At 51.5% G+C, this 24,093-nt stretch overlaps 1 protein-coding gene across 1 annotated transcript; it reads left to right on the forward strand.

The window, feature by feature from the left end:
* Positions 1 to 7,544: 7,544 nt before the first annotated feature.
* LOC144934299 (homeobox protein Dlx6a-like) lies at positions 7,545 to 17,807 on the forward strand. The gene is made up of 2 exons (XM_078859974.1): positions 7,545 to 7,923; positions 17,659 to 17,807. Exons 1-2 carry the CDS (start codon positions 7,545 to 7,547, stop codon positions 17,727 to 17,729), a joined length of 450 nt encoding a protein of 149 aa, XP_078716100.1. The 3' UTR covers positions 17,730 to 17,807.
* Positions 17,808 to 24,093: the final 6,286 nt, after the last annotated feature.

The raw sequence follows: 24,093 nt of genomic DNA on the forward strand, positions 1-24,093 counted from the left end.
GTGGGAATCGAACTCGGGAGGCTAGGTACGGAGCGCCACCGATCCCCTTACACACACCTTTGCACAAATACAAAGATCCCCCGCATAGCCTTTAACAAACTGTTGGGGCAAGTGCTGTTAGCGAACATCTATGCAGGCCGGCACGACACACGAGGGGTGGGTGGCCAACAACACGCCCGGCCGCCTTTGCCTCCCCAGCGGCGATGAATACACACCGCGCCAGATACTCATTTGAGGCTGAGTCGACCTAGGGGAGGCTCAGGATCGGTTCAGATAATCGTCACCGGTGTTGGCCCTGAGCGGGAATCGAACTCGGGTGGCCGGTTTCGTAGCACAGCGCGCTAACCACGACATTACCTCTTCCCACAGATGCACGCACACACACAGACACACACAGACACACACACAGACACACACACACGATACATTGCGTTCAGTTTACAGACGTTCTTATTTGTTGACTTATCCTTTAGACATTGGGGGATTTTTATTTTTATTTGAATGCTCTTTGAAGTGGGCATGGTTTTTGTTTGTACAGATCTCGCTTGCTAATGAGCTGTGATCTCGGTCTCTCTCGCTTCTTAAGGGCCCTGTACTCGTTCTCGGCAATGTTGGCTTGTTTTTTTGTCCTTGTTTTGTTGTTGTTGCTGCTGGTGCTTCCACGAATCACCACGGATCTCCATGTGTACAATAGCCGGACAATAACTGGCTAAGCGGGGACCGTCATCCGTGTAACAAATTAAATAAGCGTCTACTTAAAAGTCTCTCTCTCACCCACATTACGTAAATATATTGGCGCTGACTTGGTTTTGTTTGCGAGCAAATGAAGATGCTGATTCTGAGTAGCTCGGGCAGTATTAACTCAGTGAACGCGTGGTTCCGAGGTATAATTGCATATTCCGTGCGTGTGTGTGTGTGTTCTTCATGTCATATGCTTACGCGTATGCCTACGCAGAAGGCATGCTGATGATGATGATGACGCTGCACGCTTAAATCGACGCTGCTAATTTTAAATTACTCGACGGTGACTCTTGCGTTAATTCATGAATTGAACAAAACTGTTAAGCGGAAGTAGCCGTCGACTCGAAATGAGTGGCGACTCGATCGTTTTTCACTCCAAGAATCAATATCCGTAACATTCTATAATTAAATGAATCACGGAGGCACTTGTGAACATAAGTGATTTATGTGATTGTTTTTTCCCCCCTCCATGAAAAAAATGTGATAATTAGTATTCTGAAAATCCAGCATACCAGATAAACGTACGAGTTTTTATAACTAACCTTGATTTATAACAAAAAATATCTGGCTTTGGGATGTGTGTCATGAAAACGGACCGTTGTCCGAAACGTCGTCTAATATACACGCTGTATATTTGCTCTAAGGCCACAGTGTTCTTGACAAACGTATTGAGTGTTGTTGTTGTTGTTAGCGGTGCTTGTGCACCACAGCAGCAGCAGCAGCAGCCTCACCAAACCATTTTGCTTTAGGGCCGAGTTGAGCATCACCGCTGACGCATTGAACTCCCAGTCGCATGTTCAAACGACGCAGCCCGATTTCACACAAGGCGACGTTATTACATCCAAATAGCAAAAATACTTAAAACCAACCGTGTTGCACGTGTTATAAATATGATGGCCATCAGCAGGAGCCTTGTGCAAGTCACTGCTGGCTGGAGGCATTTATCAAGCTGCGGCCAGCTCACGACCCTGAGATGTAAATCAAAATATTATCACGTTACTCGTCATACGTTAAGCCTCACGGGCCTTTGCTAGCATTCGATAATTTATTCAAATAAACTACGCGCTTAATTTCTATCTCGATATTTTACACAATGCTGATAGTCTCAAGGCTGGCTTGTAGCAGGTCGGAGTTATCGGCGTAAGGCACTAACACTAACAGTGCACGATACGGCAATCCATAAGAATCCGATATTATTGTACCCGATATATTCTCTCTAGTGAGTTAAGACAGCGAATTGAATTTGCATACGCAGTTTAACAAAATTGGATGCCCACTGGGAGGCGTTTCTGATGCGCCAGAACATTGATTAAATACCATGGGACAGAGCTAAAAGGAAGGAAGTCCACAATTGCCCATGTCTCTGAGAGACGACGCGGCTCACACAGAACGAGCGAGAGAGCCGCTATCGCTCCAGCCCCACGAGTCGTAACATCACGTTAGGTGAATATGCCCTCCTCAAATAATTCCGCTGACCAACAGCGTTCCGGACAGTTTTGATTGAAACTAATCGTCGTTTGTGCGCGTCTCTATAGTATTATACATATGTGTGTATGTGCGTGCATGCATGCATGGTTATGTGTGTGTATATATATGGGGAGCGCTAGTGCAACGTTTAGCGCGATGCGTTAAGGACCCGGCGACACGAATTCGATTCCCGCTCACGGCTAACACCAGTGACGATTATCTGAACCGGTCCGGGGCCTTCCTTAGGTCGACTCAGCCTCAAATTTGTACCCGATGCTATGTGTAAACATCGCCACTGGGGAGGCAAAAGCGGCCGGGCGTGCTGTCTGTTGGCCGTGCCGACCTTCATAGGTGCTCGCTAACAGCACTTGCCCCAACAGTCTGGAAAAAACCTACACGGGAGACCTTTGTCTTTCTATATATATACTGTATCACACATATATGTACGTTTCGAGAGCGCACGACTCGGATAAACAGTCGTTGTGGGCATTCGCGTGTAGTTATTATTTGAATGGTGCAAGCACGTGAAAGGTAAATTATAGAGGGCTGCCGCTGCTGCCGCTGCTGCCTCCTCTATCTCCCACACCTCCCCCCCCCCTCTCTCCGTGCCCCCCCCACCCGAGCGAGCGAGGCGTCCGCGTTACGCGCGGAAGATTTTGTCACCGAGCGCCGCCAGCGTCCGCGGCGTCCCCCCCCCGTGAGCGCGCGATGACGACTCGACGCGCCCGAGTGGGAGCGTGAGAGAGCGTGAGAGAGCGTGAGAGAGCGCCAGAGAGTGAGAGAGCGTGAGAGAGCGTGAGAGAGCGTGAGAGAGCGCCAGAGAGTGAGAGAGCGTGAGAGAGCGCCAGAGAGTGAGAGAGCGTGAGAGAGCGTGAGAGAGCGTGAGAGAGCGTGAGAGAGCGCCAGAGAGTGAGAGAGCGTGAGAGAGCGCCAGAGAGTGAGAGAGCGTGAGAGAGCGCCAGAGAGTGAGAGAGCGTGAGAGAGCGTGAGAGAGCGTGAGAGAGTGTGAGAGAGCGTGAGAGAGCGCCAGAGAGTGAGAGAGCGTGAGAGAGCGCCAGAGAGTGAGAGAGCGTGAGAGAGCGTGAGAGAGCGTGAGAGAGCGTGAGAGAGCGCCAGAGAGTGAGAGAGCGTGAGAGAGCGTGAGAGAGCGTGAGAGAGCGCCAGAGAGTGAGAGAGCGTGAGAGAGCGTGAGAGAGCGTGAGAGAGCGCCAGAGCGTGAGAGAGCGTGAGAGAGCGTGAGAGACCGTGAGAGAGTGTGAGAGGGTGAGAGAGCGTGAGATAGCGTGAGAGCGTGAGAGAGCGTGAGAGAGCGTGAGAGAGCGTGAGAGACCGTGAGAGCGTGAGAGACCGTGAGAGAGTGTGAGAGTGTGAAAGAGTGTGAGAGAGCGTGAGAGCGTGAGAGAGCGTGAGAGAGCGTGAGAGAGTGTGAGAGAGAGCGTGAGAGAGCGTGAGAGAGCGTGAGAGAGTGTGAGAGAGCGTGAGAGAGCGTGAGAGAGAGAGCGTGAGAGAGCGTGAGAGAGCGTGAGAGAGTGTGAGAGAGCGTGAGAGAGCGTGAGAGAGCGTGAGAGAGAGAGCGTGAGAGAGCGTGAGAGAGCGTGAGAGAGTGTGAGAGAGCGTGAGAGAGAGAGCGTGAGAGAGCGTGAGAGAGCGTGAGAGAGTGTGAGAGAGCGTGAGAGAGAGAGCGTGAGAGAGCGTGAGATACCGTGAGAGAGTGTGAGAGAGTGAGAGAGCGTGAGAGAGCGTGAGAGGCCGTGCGTGAGAGGCCGTGCGTGTGGTGCGCGCGAGCGTGAGACCCAACACGGTACCCGTGCGTGAGAAGGAGTGAGAGAGAGAGAGGGAGTGAGAAGGAGTGATAGCGCGTCGTACGCCCACACCGGTGTACTGTGCCCCCCTCTTCCCCCCGCTGCTACGCGTGCCACGCACGCCCCCCACTCCAGCACCCGCAGCGCCATGCCGCCTTGGGACGCACGTAGGTCCGTTTCGACGGAAATTCGCCGCGAAGGCGCCGCGCGTGTTTCTGCGGCGTGCGGCGAGCGGCGCTGAAGGCGAAGTCGCGGGGAGAAATTGCGGGCGACTCGGCGTGACCTGGACCCCCCCCCCCCCCGTCACCCCCACACGGTGAGGAATAACGACACCCCCCCCCCCCCATTACCGGACCCCCACTTGTTCTATCAGAGCAGCACGCTGCCGGCTGGAGACTCCAATCAAGACCCCCCCCCCTACCCCACTCCCCGCGGCATGCCACATTACCGTCGCTATTAATCGGTGTTCGCATGTCGATCAAATGTATACAAGGCTGTGTATATATGGATATTTGTGTTGTCCGCCATACTGGGCATATGTGAAAAAAGCTTAATAGTTGATCGGATTCCTCCAGTATAAATAAATATTCTGATTCTGTATATGTGTGTGTGTGTGTATATATATGGATCGCACATTTAAACAGATGTATACATGGGTATATTTGGCATCAGCATTAAGTTATAACACACACCGCAATAATCGTGACAGCGTTTCGGGGAATTGATTTTCACAGCTCAGAAAGTAGCGCTGCTCCTGATTTTTTTGTTGGTGTAAAAATGCGTAAAAGTCGTCTGGTCTTTACGCAGTCATTTACATATCGGTCACCTCGAAAGCACGAAACATCAGCCACCATATATATACACACACATACACGTCTGCAGAAGATATAACTCGCGATTATGATACTGTTATCATCTTCAGCGTTTTGACAATCCACCGCTGGACGAATGCGCTCCCATGCCGTGTCGATCATAGATGGGTGGTTGGTGGTGGTTGGTGGTGGTGGTGGTGGTTTTGACCATACTTCACCAGGCAATGTTAATGACACACGCGTCGATAACTATTTTCACAACTGACAACAGATTATCTTAACGTGATTTTTTTTGTCGGTGTGTAATTACGAATTATTACGCCACGCCTGTGGTTGTAGACATCACGGACGCGTAACGCACATGGCGCCGTTTCGCTTTGTTATTCTTGAGAAGTACAGCAACAACAACAACAAAAACATCCAAAACGTGTTTACATGAATCGTGCTGCTTGTTGCTGGTTCGCTCGGCATGTTGAATCCTTTCCGGTCTGTTCTAGGCGACCCGTGATGGCAGTATACACATAGGCACAGCGCATACATATGCCGTACATATATATAGCATTGCCTCTGGTGAGACCGGGCGGCTCGCTAATCGTGCTCTGCATCATATTGCAAGTTTTTTGTTTTGTGTTGTTGACTGCACTCCGCGATCTCTGTAAGAGTCGCGTTAATTAGCGGCGTGGGGGAGGGGCGAGATTCGACAGAGACGCGAGCTCGCACGTGCTTCTCCTGTGTGACGTAGCTTCGACCATTTAAAATGGCGTTTACCTTCGAGCTGGAGGTCATTATATATATTCTCCCTTTAAAAAAAATAGTAGGTAGAATAATCATCATCATCATCATCATCATCTAACTTTATAACAAAACAAGTTGAAGGCGGTTTAGTTGACTTCCGTTGAACGAAATCAATTGCGGGCAGACCTTCGATGATTTGCCGATATTGATCCGATATTGAACCGGTTTAAGGGAGCGCTCTGACGCCCGATTTAAATAATGATGTTATGTAAATGAAAAACGAAAAAAGATCTACTCGCTTGATCGTCTAAACGCACGGCGAATTTATCTGAATTGCACTTTGGCGCAGGACTGTTTTACACACATAGACGGATTTTCGCAATTTCGTGTCTTTTAAATTCGCCAGCGTTTTTCAACTGGCGATACATTTCCAACAACAAGCACCGCCACACAGCAACAACCACCACAGAACAGGTTCCACATTAGAGTTTTATTATCGTCAAATGTAAGAACCATACAATTTCGCAATAAAAGTAAATTTTTGGGCGATTCGTGTCCCATGTTTTTCAGCCAAATATATATACACACATATACACATATATATATACATATATATACACAACCACTATATTATATACGCCATGAGGTAGGCAGCCGCAATATTGATCGCTATTTCTCTCTCGTCTATGCGCGGCGTCAAATGCGTGTGCGTTTGAATTTGCGTGTGTGCGTGCTTTAGTGTATGGGGAGCGGTAGTGTAGCGGTTAGCGCACTGCGCTATGAACCGGGCGCCCAGAGTTTGATTCCCGCTCATGGCCAACACCGGTGACGATTATCTGAACCGGTTCTGGGCCTCCGTCAAAGTAGACTCAGCATCAAATGAGTACCTGGTGGGGTGTGTAAACATCGCCGCGAGGGAGACAAAGGCGGTAGGGCGTGGTGCTGGCCACCCACCCACTCGTGTGCCGTGCCGGCCTTCATAGGTGCTACTCGCTAAAAGCACTTGCCCCAACAGTCTGTTAAGGCTGCACGGGGGATCTTTGTCTTTGTGTGTGTGCAATGGAATAGCCGTCGGTCCATTGCATTCGCGCGGGCCCATATTTTATCAATTAAACGAACCCCTAACGAAATATTTCAGAAGTGGCTATGAACCAGTGATTTAAACAAATTAGCCCGTCCCATTCAATTGTCTCATAAATAGAAAGTTAGACAATCCATACAGATTTGTTTTTTTTTTACCCAATAAACGCGCAGTACAGCGAGCCCATTCGGAGGGCACCCTTCCCTTCAACTGGTAATTGTGGCCCAAGACGAGGATGATGATGATGATGCTGCTGGTGGTGGTGGTGCTGGTGTTGGTGGTGGTGCTGGTAACAGTGGAAGGAGTACGAGTAATAATATTAATGTGGCCCGGGTTGAGCCGGGATCGTGACGACACGGCGGCAGCCAATGGGGGAGCGCGGCGTGCGAGCGACAACGTCGTTCCAATATCTGCCCCAGTCTAATCCATATGCAGCAGGTAGCCGGGCAGCAGCAGCAGCAGCGACAGCGGCTCTGGCGATGTTGGTGGTGAAGAAGTTTTTACTCGACTCGGCTTAAATCGCGCGCCCTTCGAGCCATCCCTCCCCCCCCCGGGGTTTGGTAAAAGAGAGCGTCCGATCAATCCCCGCTCCTCGCCGCCGGCATCCTCGCTCGCAAATCGCAGCAGCAGCAGCAGCAGCCTCCTCCTCGTCTTCGCCTCCTCGTATATCGTCGTCATCATCATCACCATCTTATTATATTTAGATTTTTTTTCGGAGGGGGTGGTGGTGGTTGTTGGGGGGGGGAGAGAGAGGGGGCGCGGGAGGGGGCGCAAAAAGAATCCACCTTTTATCGATCACCACCCCCCCCCCCATCATAACCCCCCCACCACCCCCCCCCCCTTCATCCCCCCCCCGGCTAGCCCGTAACACCCAGACGCACTCGCCTGGCGTGGTTATGTCGCTCTATGATGACCATGAGCGCAATGGCTGACGGATTGGACGCGCCAGACTGCAGCGGCGGCAAGTCGGCCTTCCTCGAGTTCGGCCAGGGCGGCCACCCGCACATGATGAGCGCATCGACGGCCGCCACGTCCATGGCGCACCACACGCACCACTACCCGTCACACTGCCTGCCCTCGGCCGGGCACGACAGCTCATACGCGGCCGCCGCCGCCGCAGCCGCCGCAGCCGCAGCCTCGTCGTACCAGAGCAGACCGCTGGGCTACCCCTACCTGAACCCCATCGGCAGCGGGACCGGCGGCGCTTCGGGGGGCTACAGCCTCGGCGCGCTGCCCTCCTACCAGCCGAGCAGCGCGCTCAGCCAGACGCGGCTCGACGACACGGGTGAGCGCGCCGCCGGCAAATCGATGTTCTTGTCGTTGTTGTTGTTGTTGCTGCTGCGGTTGTTAACGCAACGCGTGGTTGTTGTTTTTTCTGCGACTGCAAGACGGCCTCGGTGCGCGTGTGTAGGACGTGCGCGAACAGCGCGTTAGCAATGCTTTGTTTGGCGGTGCTGATCCGTTCATTATTCATAAATGGTTATTTGAAGGTAAATTAAGAGCACTCTTCTCGTTACGTGAATGATGCCGCGTGGTATAATCGCACTTGACGCGCGACGAGAGAGAGAGAGAGATTGAGAGACACTCGCGTAATTTACGAGCTACAAAAAAATGTCCCGTGCCGTAGGGGGGAGACACTGCCGCGTTCCCGAAGCCGGAAAATAATCGTACGACTTGTGACCTCGACGTTGCAGCCAAGCAGTGGTGTTGTCGCTGTTTTAATATTTCTCATTTACCTTCTGTTAAAAAAAAATATGTTAATCTACAAAATTTTAAAGCGACATTCACCGTAGCACGTGCATAACACGCGTCGTGAGTGAACGCATGTGACACGTTGCGCGTGTAACCCGCGGTGTCAACGACGACTCCGACTATTATCAGTGAACATCTATTATTTGTCGACAAGTTCTGTATCGATCGATATGACTCATTATATCGGTAACCAACAAACTCGGTGCAGATTTTGCAGTTTTGGCGCGGGAATAGCGGCGGCATCGTTCGCCGGATTTGGATTCTCGCGCGCAATCCGCGAACGATGTTGCGGGACGATTGATTCATTCATTCGTTCATATATCACTTGCATTGAATTATCGCACACGCTATACGGGCAGCCACGTTTACACGGCTGCATTCCTTATCTCGCGAGACGTGTGTTTCAACGTTGGTTGCCCGATTATTATTATGATTATTATGTGTGTGTTTGACATCTCGTTTGTAATTACATTTTTGTTCCATACGACGTCGACAAACCGGCGGCGATCCTAGTCCCCGGGAGGAAGGGGGTATTCACTGTCAGCTTAACAATCAGACGACAAACAGCACGCTTTGGTAATTGCCCTCCGAGAGGATAATTGCTGGGCTGCCGTTGCTGCTGGTTACCGTAACTGGTATCGAACCATCGGCGACAGACTCGGTAGCCAAAACCCCACATCGCCAAAAGCGTTCGTGGTGCAGGTGCAGGTCACCTCGGTGAGTTTGCCCGTAACGCATCGGTCTGCTCCGTGACCCACTGCGGGCGAGGCTTTTGACACTTGACGTGACGGCCTCGAGGTGCACCTAGCCTGGAACGACGTCGATCTTTGACAATAGCACGGCGATCGAATGCTGCCCTCGAGTTTGTCTTCAACGTTTTACGAGGGAGGTTTGACGCCGTTTCGAGTTAGCCCGGTCAATTAAGCGACGTTCAACTTGGACAATGATTTGTAGATATTAATCGATTGATAATAACAAAAACAATCAATGTCAATGCGTTTTGGACAAATGTTCAGCGATGTTATGCGCACAAATACATATTCACAAACAGCGCAGTCTAATGTGTAGTTTAAACAATAATTGAAACAAATGTTAGTGTACAGCTCTGTGGTCAATCCGCTGCAAGAGGAAGGCCTTCCCACCTCGTGTCGGTCATGTGACCATACTTCACCACGTTAGACTGCGTGATTTAGTGCAGGAGTAGTGTGTGGTGGCGGGAGGTGTTAAAGTGCGGCGCTGATATCGCTCGCCACTGATGATAGCCGTAGTCGTTAATCAAACTAAGCTTTGTCGGGATCGTGGTGCAGTTCAGTGCGCTAACCACTGCGCCACAGCTCCACCCGCTACACTAAAATATTGACGTCAAACCAACAACAACAACCACCACAACAAAGTAGTTGTTTAATTCACAACACGAACAACGGCCGCGTGTCCCTCTGCCCAGACCCCGACAAGACGCCGGTGATTCACAACGGCGAGCTGCGCTTCAACGGGAAGGGCAAGAAAATCCGCAAGCCGCGCACCATCTACTCGAGCCTGCAGCTGCAGGCGCTCAACCGCCGCTTCCAGCAGACGCAGTACCTGGCGCTGCCCGAGCGTGCCGAGCTCGCCGCCTCCCTGGGACTCACGCAGACCCAGGTGCCCCGCGCGTCTCCACGGCGTCTCTGTGCGTGCGTGTCCCCCCGGTGCTGGCCACCCACCACCTCGCGTGCCGTGCCGGGCACGCGTTAGGGTGCTAACTCACGAACAAGCATCTGTCCCCCGACAGTCTAGTTAGGGCTATAGGGGTGGGGTTGTCTTTGTCTTTGTGATGCTGGCCACCCACCACCACGTGTGTCGTGCCGGGCCTTCATTAGGTGTTAGCTCAAAGCACTTGCCCCGAAAGTCTGTTAAGGCTATATGGGAGATCTGTGTCTTTTTGTGTATATATACGAACCCGGCGAGCCGAGTTAGATTCCCGTTCACGGCCAAACAGCAGTGGCAAATATATGAACCGCTTCTGGGCATCGGCTAGGTCGGCTCAGCCTTAAATGAATACCTGGGGCAACGTGTAGATATCTCCACTGGAAAGACAAAGGTGGCCGGGCGTGGTGCTGACCGCCCAACCCCCGTGTGCCATGCTGGCCTTCAGAGGTGCTCGCGAACAGCACTTCTCTCAACAGTCTGTCAAGGCTATACGGGGGATCTTTGTCTTTGCGCCCTTGCGCAGCACAGGTGGTGCAACAGGGAGGGCACAGGTGGTGCAACTGCGAGTGATCTCAGCCAGTTAACCCATAACACCTGGGTCTGTTCAGTGACCTCCTCCTACCCACGAGCTGTCGACACTTCACGTGGTGGCCTCAAAGCGTACCGAGCCTGGCACGAGCGCTGGTGGTGAGGTCACCGTCACTCTCGTGGACGAGCGGCGTCTGTTGTGAGTGTGCCTATTCTTTCACGTGCGTATTCCTTCACGTGCGCGAAGCTGCGGTGCAGTGGTTAGTCCGATTTTGACGATACCTAACGGCCAACATCGAATGGCGAATATCTGAACTGGTCCTGCGCCTCCGCGAGATCGACTCAGCCTGAAACGAGTGCCGGTTGTAGCGTGTAAACTTCAGCACAAAGGGGGGGGGAGGGTGGAGACACAAAGGTGGTGTTCAATACACACCCCGTGCGTCGCTCCCGGTCTCCATTAGGTGCTCGCGAATAGCACTTTGCCCCAACAGTCTGTGCTAGCGAGAAAGGGGGACCTTTGTCTTTGTCCTTTACACGTCGGAGAACTACAGAGCCCTCTCTGAGTCACGCGCCGTGAACATGATGGTGGTTTGGTTTGTGCGGTTTTGTTTGACGCTGGTCAGTGCGGGCTTGGTGAAGGTGGGGAGCATACAAGTCCGGTACAATCACTGATGATTGCTGCCATGTCCTCTGTCTCGTGTGTATATATACGTGTGTGTGTGTGCGACTTGGATGAACTCTCAATTTACATACTGAACAAAAAATCACCCATTTTAGATATCACTCACCTCTGACGTTCGCCATGACATGATGTGGTTGTAATCGCGTGTGTGTAGGATACGGGGGGGGGAGTTTTGGCTTTAACGCCATTTATGAGTCGCAAGACTCTTTTTCGATGGATTCCTGCATGAGGATGTTTGGCCCATTATTCCGTTCGAAAAATGGATTTCTCTAGAAACGTAATTCTCGAAGAAACCCTACCGCACATTAGAGGGGACAACACTCGAGTCTCCACACGCATGGATTCATGAATCCATTTTCTGACACCGCCATCTGCTGGCTTACCTCACAGCTCAGCGGACATGGAAGTTCCACACGAATCTATGCGTGAACCACCAACCCTTGGATGGCAGACATGCACCACCAGCGGATACGGACTCGCTTGATTTCCGGGCAGGATTTACCAAGCTGCCAAAGCACACACATTCTCCACCTTTAATCCCACAACGACAACACCACCACCATCACCACTACGACCACCACCACACGCCGCTACTCGGAGACGCAATTATCTGTCTCAATGTAAAATGATAGTTGTTCCTCTGCATCAACATCAGGTCCACCACCACAACCACGACTATCACCAGCATTACCACCACCACCGCTATCACCCGACATCACCACCACTATCGACACCACTACCACGACTATCACCAGCATTACCCACCACCACCGCTATTACCTGACATAACCACCACCACCACCATCAACCACCCCATTGCCACGTTATCCCCTAACCCCTTCCCGGGTGAGATACCGCGTGGCCCGTCGTGAGAGGAAGCGGGTCTCGGGGTGCGATGTTGCGAGCCGACCTCTGGAATGTGTTTAATTGTTTCGACGCAACCACAATCGGCAAAACCATTAGACCTGCGTTTGTGTGCCACTTATATTCGTTTCCGCACGTGCGCGTGAGTGCAGTGCCGCGGACAGCGAGACAGACACCGCGTGGATGCAGATTGCATGCACCAGGGACACGCTTCTCTCTCTCACGCAGCAGAGTAACCCCCCCCCCCTCCCACCTTGTGTAGCCTACATAGACTGTTGGGGCAAGCACCTGTCAAAGCCGGGTAGCCAGCACGACCCCTCCCCAAAACCCGCGCCGCCTTTGTCTCCCCAAGTCGCGATGTTTACGCATCGCATCAGGTACTTATAATTGAGGCGGAGTCGACCTAGTGTTGGCCCAGCACCTGGTGTAGATGTCACTCGCGACTGACGCTCTTCGCGTGGTCCAGAATCGAACCGGATTCGCGCCAAACCACTGCGCCACCGCCCCGAACACCCCCAGTATGAACACGCACGTACACGCACGTACACACACTCGCGCCTGGTACATATACATGCACACGCATGCCCCAAACAAAGACAGCGCGCAAAGGTCCCCCGTATAGCCTTAAACCGGCTTTCGAGGGCAAGTGCTGCTAGTGAGATGGTATGGCCGCGTCCACGTCTGTACGCCTTTGTCTCCCAAGTCCGGATGTGTACACACCGCACCAGGTACTCATTTAAGGCCGAGTAGACCTCGGGGAGGCCAAGGCCCTGTTCCAATATTCGCGAGAATCGAACTCCAGTGGCTGGTTTCGTAGCGCGGTGCGCTAAGCACTGCCCCACCGCTCCCCACCCAATACACAAAGACAAAGATCCCCCGTATAACCTTAACAGACTGTAGGGGCAAGTGCTGTTAGCGAGCACCTATGAAGGCCGGAACTGCACACGAGGGGGTGCGTGGCCAGCACCACGCCCGACCACATTTCTCTCCCCAGTGACGACGTTTACACACCGCATCAGGTACTCATTTGAGGCTGAGTCGACCTAGGGGAGGCCGAGGACCGGTTCAGATAATCGTCACTGGTGTTGGCCGTGAGCGGGAATGGAACCCGGGTCGCCGGGTTCCTAGCGCAGCGCGCTAAGCACTGCCCCACCGCTCCCCACCCAATACACTCACACGCGCGCACTAACACCCGACACACGCGCGCGCACACGCAGCACACAATTGACAGTGACACCGCGTTAATTTGTTATCTCCGAGAAGGCAGAGACGTCACCCCTCAGGATGCACGTCTGGGACACCAAGCCCGCACAACTGGACTCGCAGTGCAAGGGGTCTCCGATAGCTTCCAGCTCTCCGGCGCGGCAGTTTTCTATATAGTGTACATATATATAGTGTGTGTGTGTATATATATAAATGGTTTAAAGTGTCTCAAATCCCCTCCGCAGCTGCTATCCACCCAGCACTGAAAAGAGTAGCGCACCACATTTGTAATGCTGTAGTCGATGGGCAGGCGGTGGGATGACGTGTGGGTAATCCCACCTCTTCCAACACGTCTGGTCGACGTGGAAGAGTAGACCAAATACTGTACCCCTCCGACCCGCACCCCTGGAGGTCGTTCCTGGGCGGAGGGAGTCCCTAATGCTTGCCAGCAGTTGCGTAAGAAAGCAGGGGTGCCAATTGACAAAAAGCAATATCAACTGTGTGGGCCCTGGCCACGAATACTCAATGTGAGCGGGGATATTGGTATGTGCCCTTGTGCACAGGTAATCATTCGGTGTTGCGCGACTTGGCAATGTTCACAGGCGTGTGGGGCTGTGTGTGTGATGGGGAGCGGTGGTGTCGTGGTTAGCGCGCTGCGCTACGAACCCGGCGACCAGAGCTCGATTCCCGTTCACGGCCAGCACCGGTGACGATTATCTGAACCGATGCTGGGCCTCCCCTAGGTCGACTCAGACTCAAATGAGGTACTTGTGCGGTGCGTAAACCTCGCCAGGAGGGAGACAAAGGCGGCCGGGCGTATTTCTGGCCACCCACCCCCTCGTGTGCTGTTTTGGCCTTCATAGATGCTCGCTAACAGCTCTTGCCCCAACAGTCTGTTGCGGCTATAAGGGGGATCTTTGTCTTAATGTGTATGGAGTGGGAGGGGGTCAGTTATTCTCTTGCAACACAAAGTGTGGACTGTAAAATTAAATATCTCACGCAGGGTTGTGACTACACAAATGTAAGAACTCAAGTAATACAAACAACCTATGACTCGATTATAAAAACCAAAATTGACAAAACACAGAGCGACGATTGTTCTGCTCCTACAGCCCTGAGCCAGTGGTTGCAATTCCTCATTCCTATGGCGGGGGGGGGGGCGAGTAATTCCAAGGGAAGGACAACTTCCGTACAAAGGAGGTACCTATTGTATCGACCACCGTGTAGTATGATCGGCTGAGGCAATCCCCTTAACCAGGGGTCGGCAACCAAAATAACAAAAAGAGCCATTTCTTTCCAATTCGGTACAAAATTCAGTATTTCAAGAGCCGCAATGCATCTATGTACATACGTACATATCGTCAAGAAGCAGCCCGTAAAGAGCCGCATGCGGCTCCGGAGCCGTAGGTTGCCGACCCCTGCCCTTAACCATCATTCCGACAGTTGTTCGTTGGCGACTACCACTGAACTACCTCGCCAGATAACCGAAATTATTTACTCAGAGGGACAAAAATTTGTGGGGGGGGGCATGGGGGGGGGGAGTTGGTGGAGGGGGCGGGGGGGAGTTGATGGAGGGGAGGGGGGGCTGGATGGGGGGCTGGAGGGGGGGGGGCTAGAGGGGGGGGCTGGAGGGGGGGCGACCGCACGCAGAGCCCCATGCACACCGCCGCCTGGTGACCAATCACAGCACCGGGCGCGATCGGCGATGCTCAGTCGCCCCACGCGGCGCGGCTGCATCTCCATGCCAACGGGTCCACGTTGCGACCACAACGTGGACATGCATTGACGCGTCTCGTCTCGATGCGTCTCCACGTGTGAACTGCACGGTGGTGGTTCTAATCAATCGGCTTCACTGCATTGGCCTTTCCATCCAATATTGTCCGGCAGCAGCATTTGTTTAAAGTAAGTGGTGTTCCACCTCGACACGCCGCGCCATACTTCACCGCGCTGGTCAGTGACGGGGTTGGTGAGGGTGGTGACATAGAAGCATAGGAGTGTAGTACAACAGTGCAATGTGCTGCACTGCCATCGGCTACACAACAGTCGGGTGTACAAACATCTAAACTGTTCGCGCGCCAATTATTTCAACCAGCCGCGTCATTTATACGAAGAACAAAAAACTTCACGTCCACTTTTGCAAGTAAAGTGGAGACCTTTTACGACGAGGCAAGCGATTTGTCTCTGCCTTGTCGTCAACGCCGAACACAAGCGGAGCCACTGCTCGACACGATATCCAATTGTTGTGTACCGTGCCCTGACAAGCACGGGGACAATGGGTTTTTGTTATTTTCTAATAGCGCACCAATCTGCCCATTTTTCGTTGTTGTTCCATTTTGTGTTGCGTTTTGTTGTGTTCTTATTGTGAAAGTCGAACAATCACGCAACCTGCAATGCCCGGGTGAGGCCCCAATGCAGCAGTGGATTGATGAAGGCCTATATATGGTTTAGGTACTTGATGAACATATATATATACACCCACACACACACACTCTGCACTAGCAGATGTAGCGTATTGCAACAGTATATGCGACTCAATGCATTCGTACACACAGCACGAGTACATATATATAAAGACAAAGATCCCCCGTGTAGCCTTAACAGACTATTGGGCAAGTGCTATTAGCGAGCAGCTATGAAAGCCAGCACGGTACACGAAGGCCTGGGTGGCCAGCACCCCGCCCGGCCGTCTTTGTCTCCCTAGTGACGATGTTTACTACACACCGCACCAGGTACTCATTTAAGGCTGAGTCGACCTAGGGGACACCCAGGAGCGGTTCAGATAATCGTCACCGGTGTTGGTCCTGAACGGGGATTGAACTCCTGGGTCGCCGGGTTCGTAGCGCAGCGTGCTAACCGCTACACTACTGCCCCCCACACATATATATACTAATATATATATACCCTATATACATACACTCTATATATACACACACGCGTCACTACCACATACATCGCCAGGCAGCGGTGGCTATGCACATGGCCTGTAATCCGAGGTTGATGGATCACACGAATGTTGTTACAAAACTCCCTACCGGTCGTGGGCAACGAGACGTGGACTTTAACTGTCCCGTCCGTAATATATAATATAGATATAGGACAGCAGAGCTGGGTTGGGTCGGGAGGGTTTCGTGTCGGCTCACCACGTGGCTGCATTCTCGCGACTCCGAGTCGTCGTCTCCCTTCGAGAGTTAGCGATGATTGTGCCCACGATAAGTGTACATGATGATGTGTGTGTCCTACTCGCGTGTGTGTGTGTCCTTCTCGTAACGATGCACAGTCAATGCCCGGAGGGGCAGCGCGATTTCCAGTCTCGAGCTCGAGACGAACTACCGAGCAGCAGCCGAAGGAGGGAGGGAGGGCGTGGACCTCGGAGATGGAGCGATTAGATCGGCACGGGCGTGGGTTCAGGGTGGGGTTGATGGTTGTATTGAGCGCTGACGTAGACATAGGAAACCTTCATCCAGCAGTGGATTGATCATGGGTACTGTTACTGCCGATGATAATTGATTATGATGAATTATCGAATGCATTCCACCGCCGTATCTGTGGGCAATACGCCTGCACACACGCCTCACAACCAGCCAGGGATAACGGACAATGCACAATGGACGATATTATTTTGTTGCAATAATATGTTTAGAGACGCTTCTGATGCTGTGGGATAGTGGATCCTCATTAACTGGATTTGTAACACAGTAGTGCTTGTACACTCATATGAGCGCGTGTATAGTATCATTGATGTTTTGTAACAACATCAATATTTTTCGTGATCAAAGATAGATTAGATGAAAAGCCGATGTATACATTTTCAAAAATTCTGTTTTACTTAACATGTAAATGATCGCGTAAGAGCACAGACTTAACTATACTGCATTTCATCTTTCTGCCCTCTCTCCGCTCTGAAGAAAGGTCATTATCCGAACCATCGGTCTCGTTTTTTCTTTTTTTCTTGTTATATTTTGGTATCGTATTTCATTATGAAGATGTGTGTGTTTTAAACATGATTGTACACCAGTATCAGCACAGTCCTTGAATTACATTTTAATCAAAAACACTGCATTCTAAAATAGTATTGTGATGAGTGGTGGCACATCGGTCAGCGCACTGCACTATGAACCCAGCCACTTGAATTCACCAACCCGTATTGACCATCGCTGGTGAAGTATGGTCAAACAACCCCCAACCCCATGACTGACAGGATGTGGTGGAGGGCCTTAATCCAGCAGGAGATCGACCATGGCCTGATGCTGCTGCTGCTGCTGTGAATATTAATTGACCAAAAGCTTGTGTTTCTGTCTCTTTTAGGTAAAAATCTGGTTCCAAAACAAACGCTCCAAATACAAGAAGCTGATGAAGGCTGGCGGCGCCGGGCTTGAGAACAACCCGTTAGTGAACACTGGCTGCCTGCCGCCCAGCCCGGTGTCAGGGCACCCCCAGCAAGCGGTGTGGGACATGGGCCCCCCGGCCGTCAAGGGCACGGTCATGTCCCCCGGAGCCTACATGCCCCCTTACTCCCACTGGTACTCACCATCGGCGCATCAAGAGAGCATGGCCAACCAGCCCGTCATGTAGCCAGGTCTCCGCGGGACGTGTGCGTCCCTCCTCCTCATCCTCCATCCACGACTGCCCGCGAAACCACCCCTCTCCCAGACGGAGCTTCGGTGCCGCGGTTTAATTTAAACTGCATAAGCTGTAAATATATATATTTTTAAGAGAATTGAACACACGCGCGCTCTCTCACGCGCCACGCGGCACACGGAGACGCGCTGACACACGGCATACACGACTGCACCGGCGCGCACACCGCTGTGGCACGCGTACGCACTTGCACACACGATTACGTTACACATACGCACACACGTGGATATATATACACGCACGCACGGGCGCACGCACGCGAGTGCTCTGAACCGAACTGACGAGGCTGTTGGTGGTTTCCAATTCGTGACTTATCTGCAGGCGATGAGCAATTAATGGGGTCCTCACTGCGCAGTGACAGCGGCTACGCTTCTGGGCTAAGCTGGTCTGGCAGATGAATCAGGAGTAGACGATCAGACACCTTGCCGGAACTTCTCAGCTACCGACACTCCCGCCGGAACCCAAAGCGGCTTCGTCGCCTCGCAGAAACGAGTTCGTTCGGGGCATCGTGGCCTCCGTCACTGGGTGAATTATGAAGCGAACGTCCCACCTCCGAATCGAATGAAGGATCACACAAAGGTAAAGCTCTCCCGTATAGCCCTACATGACTGTATGGGGCAAGTGCTGTTAGCGAGCAGCACCTATGAAGGATCACGCACACACGATCAACAACAACAACATCGGCCGCCATTCGCCACCAAGTGGCGGTGACATCACCACGACGCTTGTGCCAGGCTAGGTGCACTTTGAGGCCACACACACGAACACACACGATCTCGCACACACAGACGGAGGAGGCCGCGCCGAGCAGGACTAGGAACAGATCTCGGACCGGATCCATTGCTTGGTGCAGACAGAGAGAGTGGTCGGGACATGGCAGGGTGCGCGTCCCTTTGATGATGATGATGATGATAATAATAATAAGAAGACGTTGTCGTTGGAATCGTTGTTGTTTGTCGTCGTTGCTATTGTTGGACGTGTTGACCATCCGTGTTTATTATTACTGCAGTACACGTGTGTCCGCTTGGATGTACACAGTCCATTATTTGTGTATAATTGGCCGTGGATTGGAAGCGGTTTTGTGACATTTATAATGATCACGAACTAGCGACGTTTTGCCTACCCTCCACCCCTCCCCACCACCACCACCACCACCACCACCTCTCCCCACTGGAATTTTGACTTCGTCCCCAAATTTGTAAATTACTGAGAAATTACTGATCGCAGCGCAGGACGGGACAGAAGGATATTGATCGATTGCGTGGCATTCCCACCGGTGTTCTGTATATATGGACTTTCTTCCTAGATGTACATAACGGAAATATATGTTACATGGTTTGTAGTTTTTTTTTCAAAAGCCGTCACGATGAAATAAATAAATGTTGCTAGAATAAAAAAAAACGTGCATTCTATCGCGACTCGGTTTTGTTGAACGACTCGATGTGTTCATTTATTATTATGTTTGCTTTTACATGTCGCTAAAACAACAACAACAACAACACCGCGTGAACTATAAACGTGCAGCATTGTGTCGACTTTATATCTTCCTATCGCCACAGTTGACGTTATTAAAAATGCATCATATAATGTGTTTACATATATACAGAGACAAAGATCACCCAGACTGGTCAACACAAACTTTTTGGTGCAAGTGCTGTTAGCAACCACCTATGAAGGCCCGCACGGCACACGAGAGGGTAGGTGGCCAGCACCACGCCCGGCCGCCTTTGTCTCCCGAATGCCAATGTGTACACATCGCATCAGGTACTCATTTGAGACTGAGTCGACTTAGGGGGAGTCCCAGGACCGATTCAAAAAATCGTCACTGGTTGTTGGTGGTCGTGAGCGGGAATCGAACTCGGGTCACCGGGTTTGTAGAGCAGCGTGCCAACCTCTACATTACCGCTCCCCACATATATACATACACACACGCGTACGTAAGCCGTGACAACATTAATAAGAAGCGCGTGTGTCAAGATAAAGGCAATATAATGGCACCGTTAACAATGACTTGATTTTATATTATAAATACTATCATTAGACGCTCATGATGCTGTACAGGGCACCCGTTATAAAACAGCAAGCAGCAATCAAACATACAATCCAGGACAAATAAATACATAAATCGCTTTTAAAACGCACACACAAAAACACTCGCTGGTGAGCGACATGGCTAGGTCGGCACGCTCGCGTCACAATTAAAACAATTGCGTCACAATTAAAACCAAACGCGTCACGCTCGCGTCACAATTAAAACAATTGCGTCACAATTAAAACCAAACGCGTCACGCTCGCGTCACAATTAAAACCAATAGCGTCACAATTAAAACCAAACGCGTCACGCTCGCGTCACGATTAAAACCAATCGGCACGTGCAATTCATTGTACTCTTCACAGTTTCAAGTACAACACACTATACATATATCGTTGTTGTAATACTGCAATTATAAGTAGCGCACGGCATTATATTTGTGAATACGTATACGGCTGTGTAGCTGGTAGCTGTGTGTGGACAACTACACAGCTCACCATTCGCTGCCGCAATTGGCACACAGTGGAGCAACACAGGTGGATGCATCCATCAGTAATATCTTAGACAGCCCATAACACCTGGGATATGTCCCCCCGTGACCTGCCGGCAGGGAGCCTTCCACACGTCAGTCGACGGCCTGGCAGTGCACCTAGCCTGGCACAAACGCTGCGGTCACCGCGTGGCGAATGGCGACTGCTGTGCGTGTGGCCGCAAGGAAGCCAATGAGTCACCCCCAAGAGATTCATGCAGCAGAAATTGCTAACGGGGTCGAGTATCAATCAGTCGGTGAACACTGAACACAAACCATGAACGTAGCTCGATTGATAAATAATTATTAGTGACGTCACGACTCGCAATAAATTAATACAGACACAAAGACCCCCCCCCGTATAGCCTTCACAGAGTGTTGGGGCAAGTGCTGTTTGCGAGCACCTATGAAGGCCGCAACGGCACACGAGAGGGTAGGTGGTCATCACCACCCCCGGCCGTCTTTGTCTCTCCAGTGGCGGTGTTTGCTACACACCGCATCAGGTACTCATTTGAGGCAGCGTCGACCTAGGGGAGGCCCAAGACCGGTTCAAATAATCGTCACCGGTGTTGACCGTGAGCGGGAATCGAACTCGGGGCCGCTGGGTTCGTAGCGCAGCGCGCGAACCGCGACACAACCGTACTGTGTATACACATATTTGTAAACATATATGTAAACATATATGTGTATACACAGAATGCACTACACACACACGCAGGCAGCAGCAGTGAGCAGGAGTTACATAAATGCACTGATCAAGACTCTTGCAGTGATTTCAAAGACGCTGCATGGAAACTTTTAGCACGCCACTTGTATATACATTTGAAGTGCATTTAACCGTGCACATTTTGTATAGCATCACTACACACACACATATATAATGAAGGTTTACATCCCGCTTGTCAATCAAATACCTTGATAACTAATTTACATTTGATATGCATATTGTAGTCCGGCATTATCAGTGTAAATACACACAAAGTAGTTACACAAAGAACATACACAAGGTACATACAGAAAGTGCATACACAAGGTACATACAGAAAGTGCATACACAAGGTACATACACGTGGTACGTACACGTTACTATGGGCTACCTGTGCTTGGGCGTCGGGATCGTCGTTGGCATAAGGCACTAACACTACAATGCAAGGTATGGCAATCTAGCATAATAATCCCGTATTATTGGACACTATTATTCAAAACAATCATATGGACGTGTTCATACGCGCCATACCGATGGATGTGGCGAGTGGCCAAGATAATTACCACCGGATCAGAGTTGCAAATGTTCCGGCTAAAATTAAGCACCTAATACACAACAGGTTACAGCTGCAGACAGACACTTCATACATACATAACATATAAACATAATATATACATACATAATACACACATTGATGGCACGTGTACATACGCACACACACACATGCCTCCTATATATAACCTGTTGTTGTTGTTGCTGCAACCACGGTAAAACGAATTTAGTAAAACACATAAAATGGCAAGAGCATTCCTATTGATCGATGCACGGGGAAGAACGATATTGCTATTGGTCGGGTGTGCAGATTAAAACTAATTAATAAATGCAGGGAATTTTGGATTAAAATCTAATTTTTAAGCGATGGCGCGGGACATACACACACACACACATGCACGCACATTCATTCATTTCAGATGTTTTTCTTGTTATATTTTTTTCATCCGCCCACTCTATACCGCAGCGACATTTTCAGTAATAATTGTACTTCGCAATTTTCAGCTGCTGCTAAAAGCACGTGTTCGGGAGGCTATGCGCGCTATCTTGGAAGCATTCAATCAACAGTTTCGTAGACGTTAGCTTCAAAAAGTGCGGCACACGCACACACACACACAAGGATCCCCCGTATAGCCTTTAACAGACTGTTGGGGCCAGAGCTGTTAGCGAGTAGCAGCTATGAAGGCCGGGATTGCACACACAGGGTGTGTGTTCAGCACTCTTGATGTTTACGCATCGCACCAGGTACTCATTTTGAAGGCTGTATCGGAGCGGTTTCACATTATTTCACCACTGTCATTTGTCGTGAGCGGGTATCGAACTCGTAGCGCAGTGCACTAACCGCTACGCCACCGCTCCCCACATATTACACGCGCACACATACACACATGCAGGAGACACAAAGACACAGACGGCATACACACACACACCATGTCTCTAAAGCATCTCTATTCCCTTTGTGACTGCAGGCGCAGTGTGAATAGAAATAATTGAGATAATCTCCGGCAAAGTGGCTTCTAAGACGCGTGCAACCCCCTCCCTCCGACCCCCCCTCCCGTTTTTTTTTACCCGGCCACCTAATTAAGTGCGATTTCTTTTTGTTTCCTCGTGCTCCGAAATTACGGAGGAAACAGCAAAACGGCACCACCGCCAACAAAAGAGGAATCGCATCCCCCCCCCTCTCTGTCCTGCATCGCCTCCCGTGTCCCCATCTCTCCTCACCCATCGCCATCCCTCCCCATCCCTCCTAATCCCCCCTCATACCTCCTTACCGCTCCTCAAACCTCCTCACCCCTCCTCATCCCTCTTAACCCACCCGATCACTCCTAATCCCCCCCCCTCCTCCCTCCTCACCCCTCCTCACCCCTCCCCATCCCTCCCCCATCCCTCCCCCTCCTCCCTCCTCCCCCCTCCTTCCCCCTCCTTCCTCCTCCTCACCCCTCCCCATCCCTCCCCATCCCTCCTCACCCCTCCCCATCCCTCCCCCATCCTCCCTCCTCCCCCCTCCTCCCCCCTCCTTCCCCCTCCTCACCCCTCCTCACCCCTCCCCATTCCTCCCCCTCCCCCCCTCCTTCCCCCTCCTTCCCCCTCCTTCCCTCCTCCTCACCCCTCCTCACCCCTCCTCACCCCTCCCCATCCCTCCTCACCCCTCTCCATTCCCATTCCCATCCCTCCCCACCCCTCCCCATCCCTCCCCCTCCTCCCCCCTCTTCCTGCCTCGTGTTCCGCTCACACGTGCGGGGGGAGTGGGGCGGCGGGCGTCCTTACCCCTTATCCCAACAAACATGCACGATACATACGTGTATGCATGTACGCGTGTATACACACACACACGCACATGCATACGTCAGGTACGTCCGTGCATACACGTGTATACATAGACACGCACACGTAGGTAAACATGTACGTGTATAAGTCACATGATCATGACTGATATTACGTGTCTACGTAGTAATTTCACAAAACACACACGCCACACTGCACGTGTAGTGCATATATGAACTTGCACGGGGTCATTACACACAAAGACAACGATCCCCCGTATAGCCTCTAACATACTGCTGGGACAAGTGCTCTTAGCCTCTTAGCGAGCACCTATGAAGACCGGCATGGCACACGAGGGGGTGGGTAGCAAGCACCACGCCCGACCGCCTTTGTCTCCCCAATAGCGATGTTCACACACCGCACCAGGTATTCATTTTGAGTCGACCAAGGGGAGGCCCAGGACCGGTTTGGATAATCGTCACCGGTGTTGGCCGTGAGAAGAATTCGAACTTGGGTACT

The sequence above is a fragment of the Lampetra fluviatilis genome, chromosome 10, assembly GCF_964198595.1.
Source record: "Lampetra fluviatilis chromosome 10, kcLamFluv1.1, whole genome shotgun sequence".
Lineage (NCBI taxonomy): Eukaryota > Metazoa > Chordata > Hyperoartia > Petromyzontiformes > Petromyzontidae > Lampetra > Lampetra fluviatilis.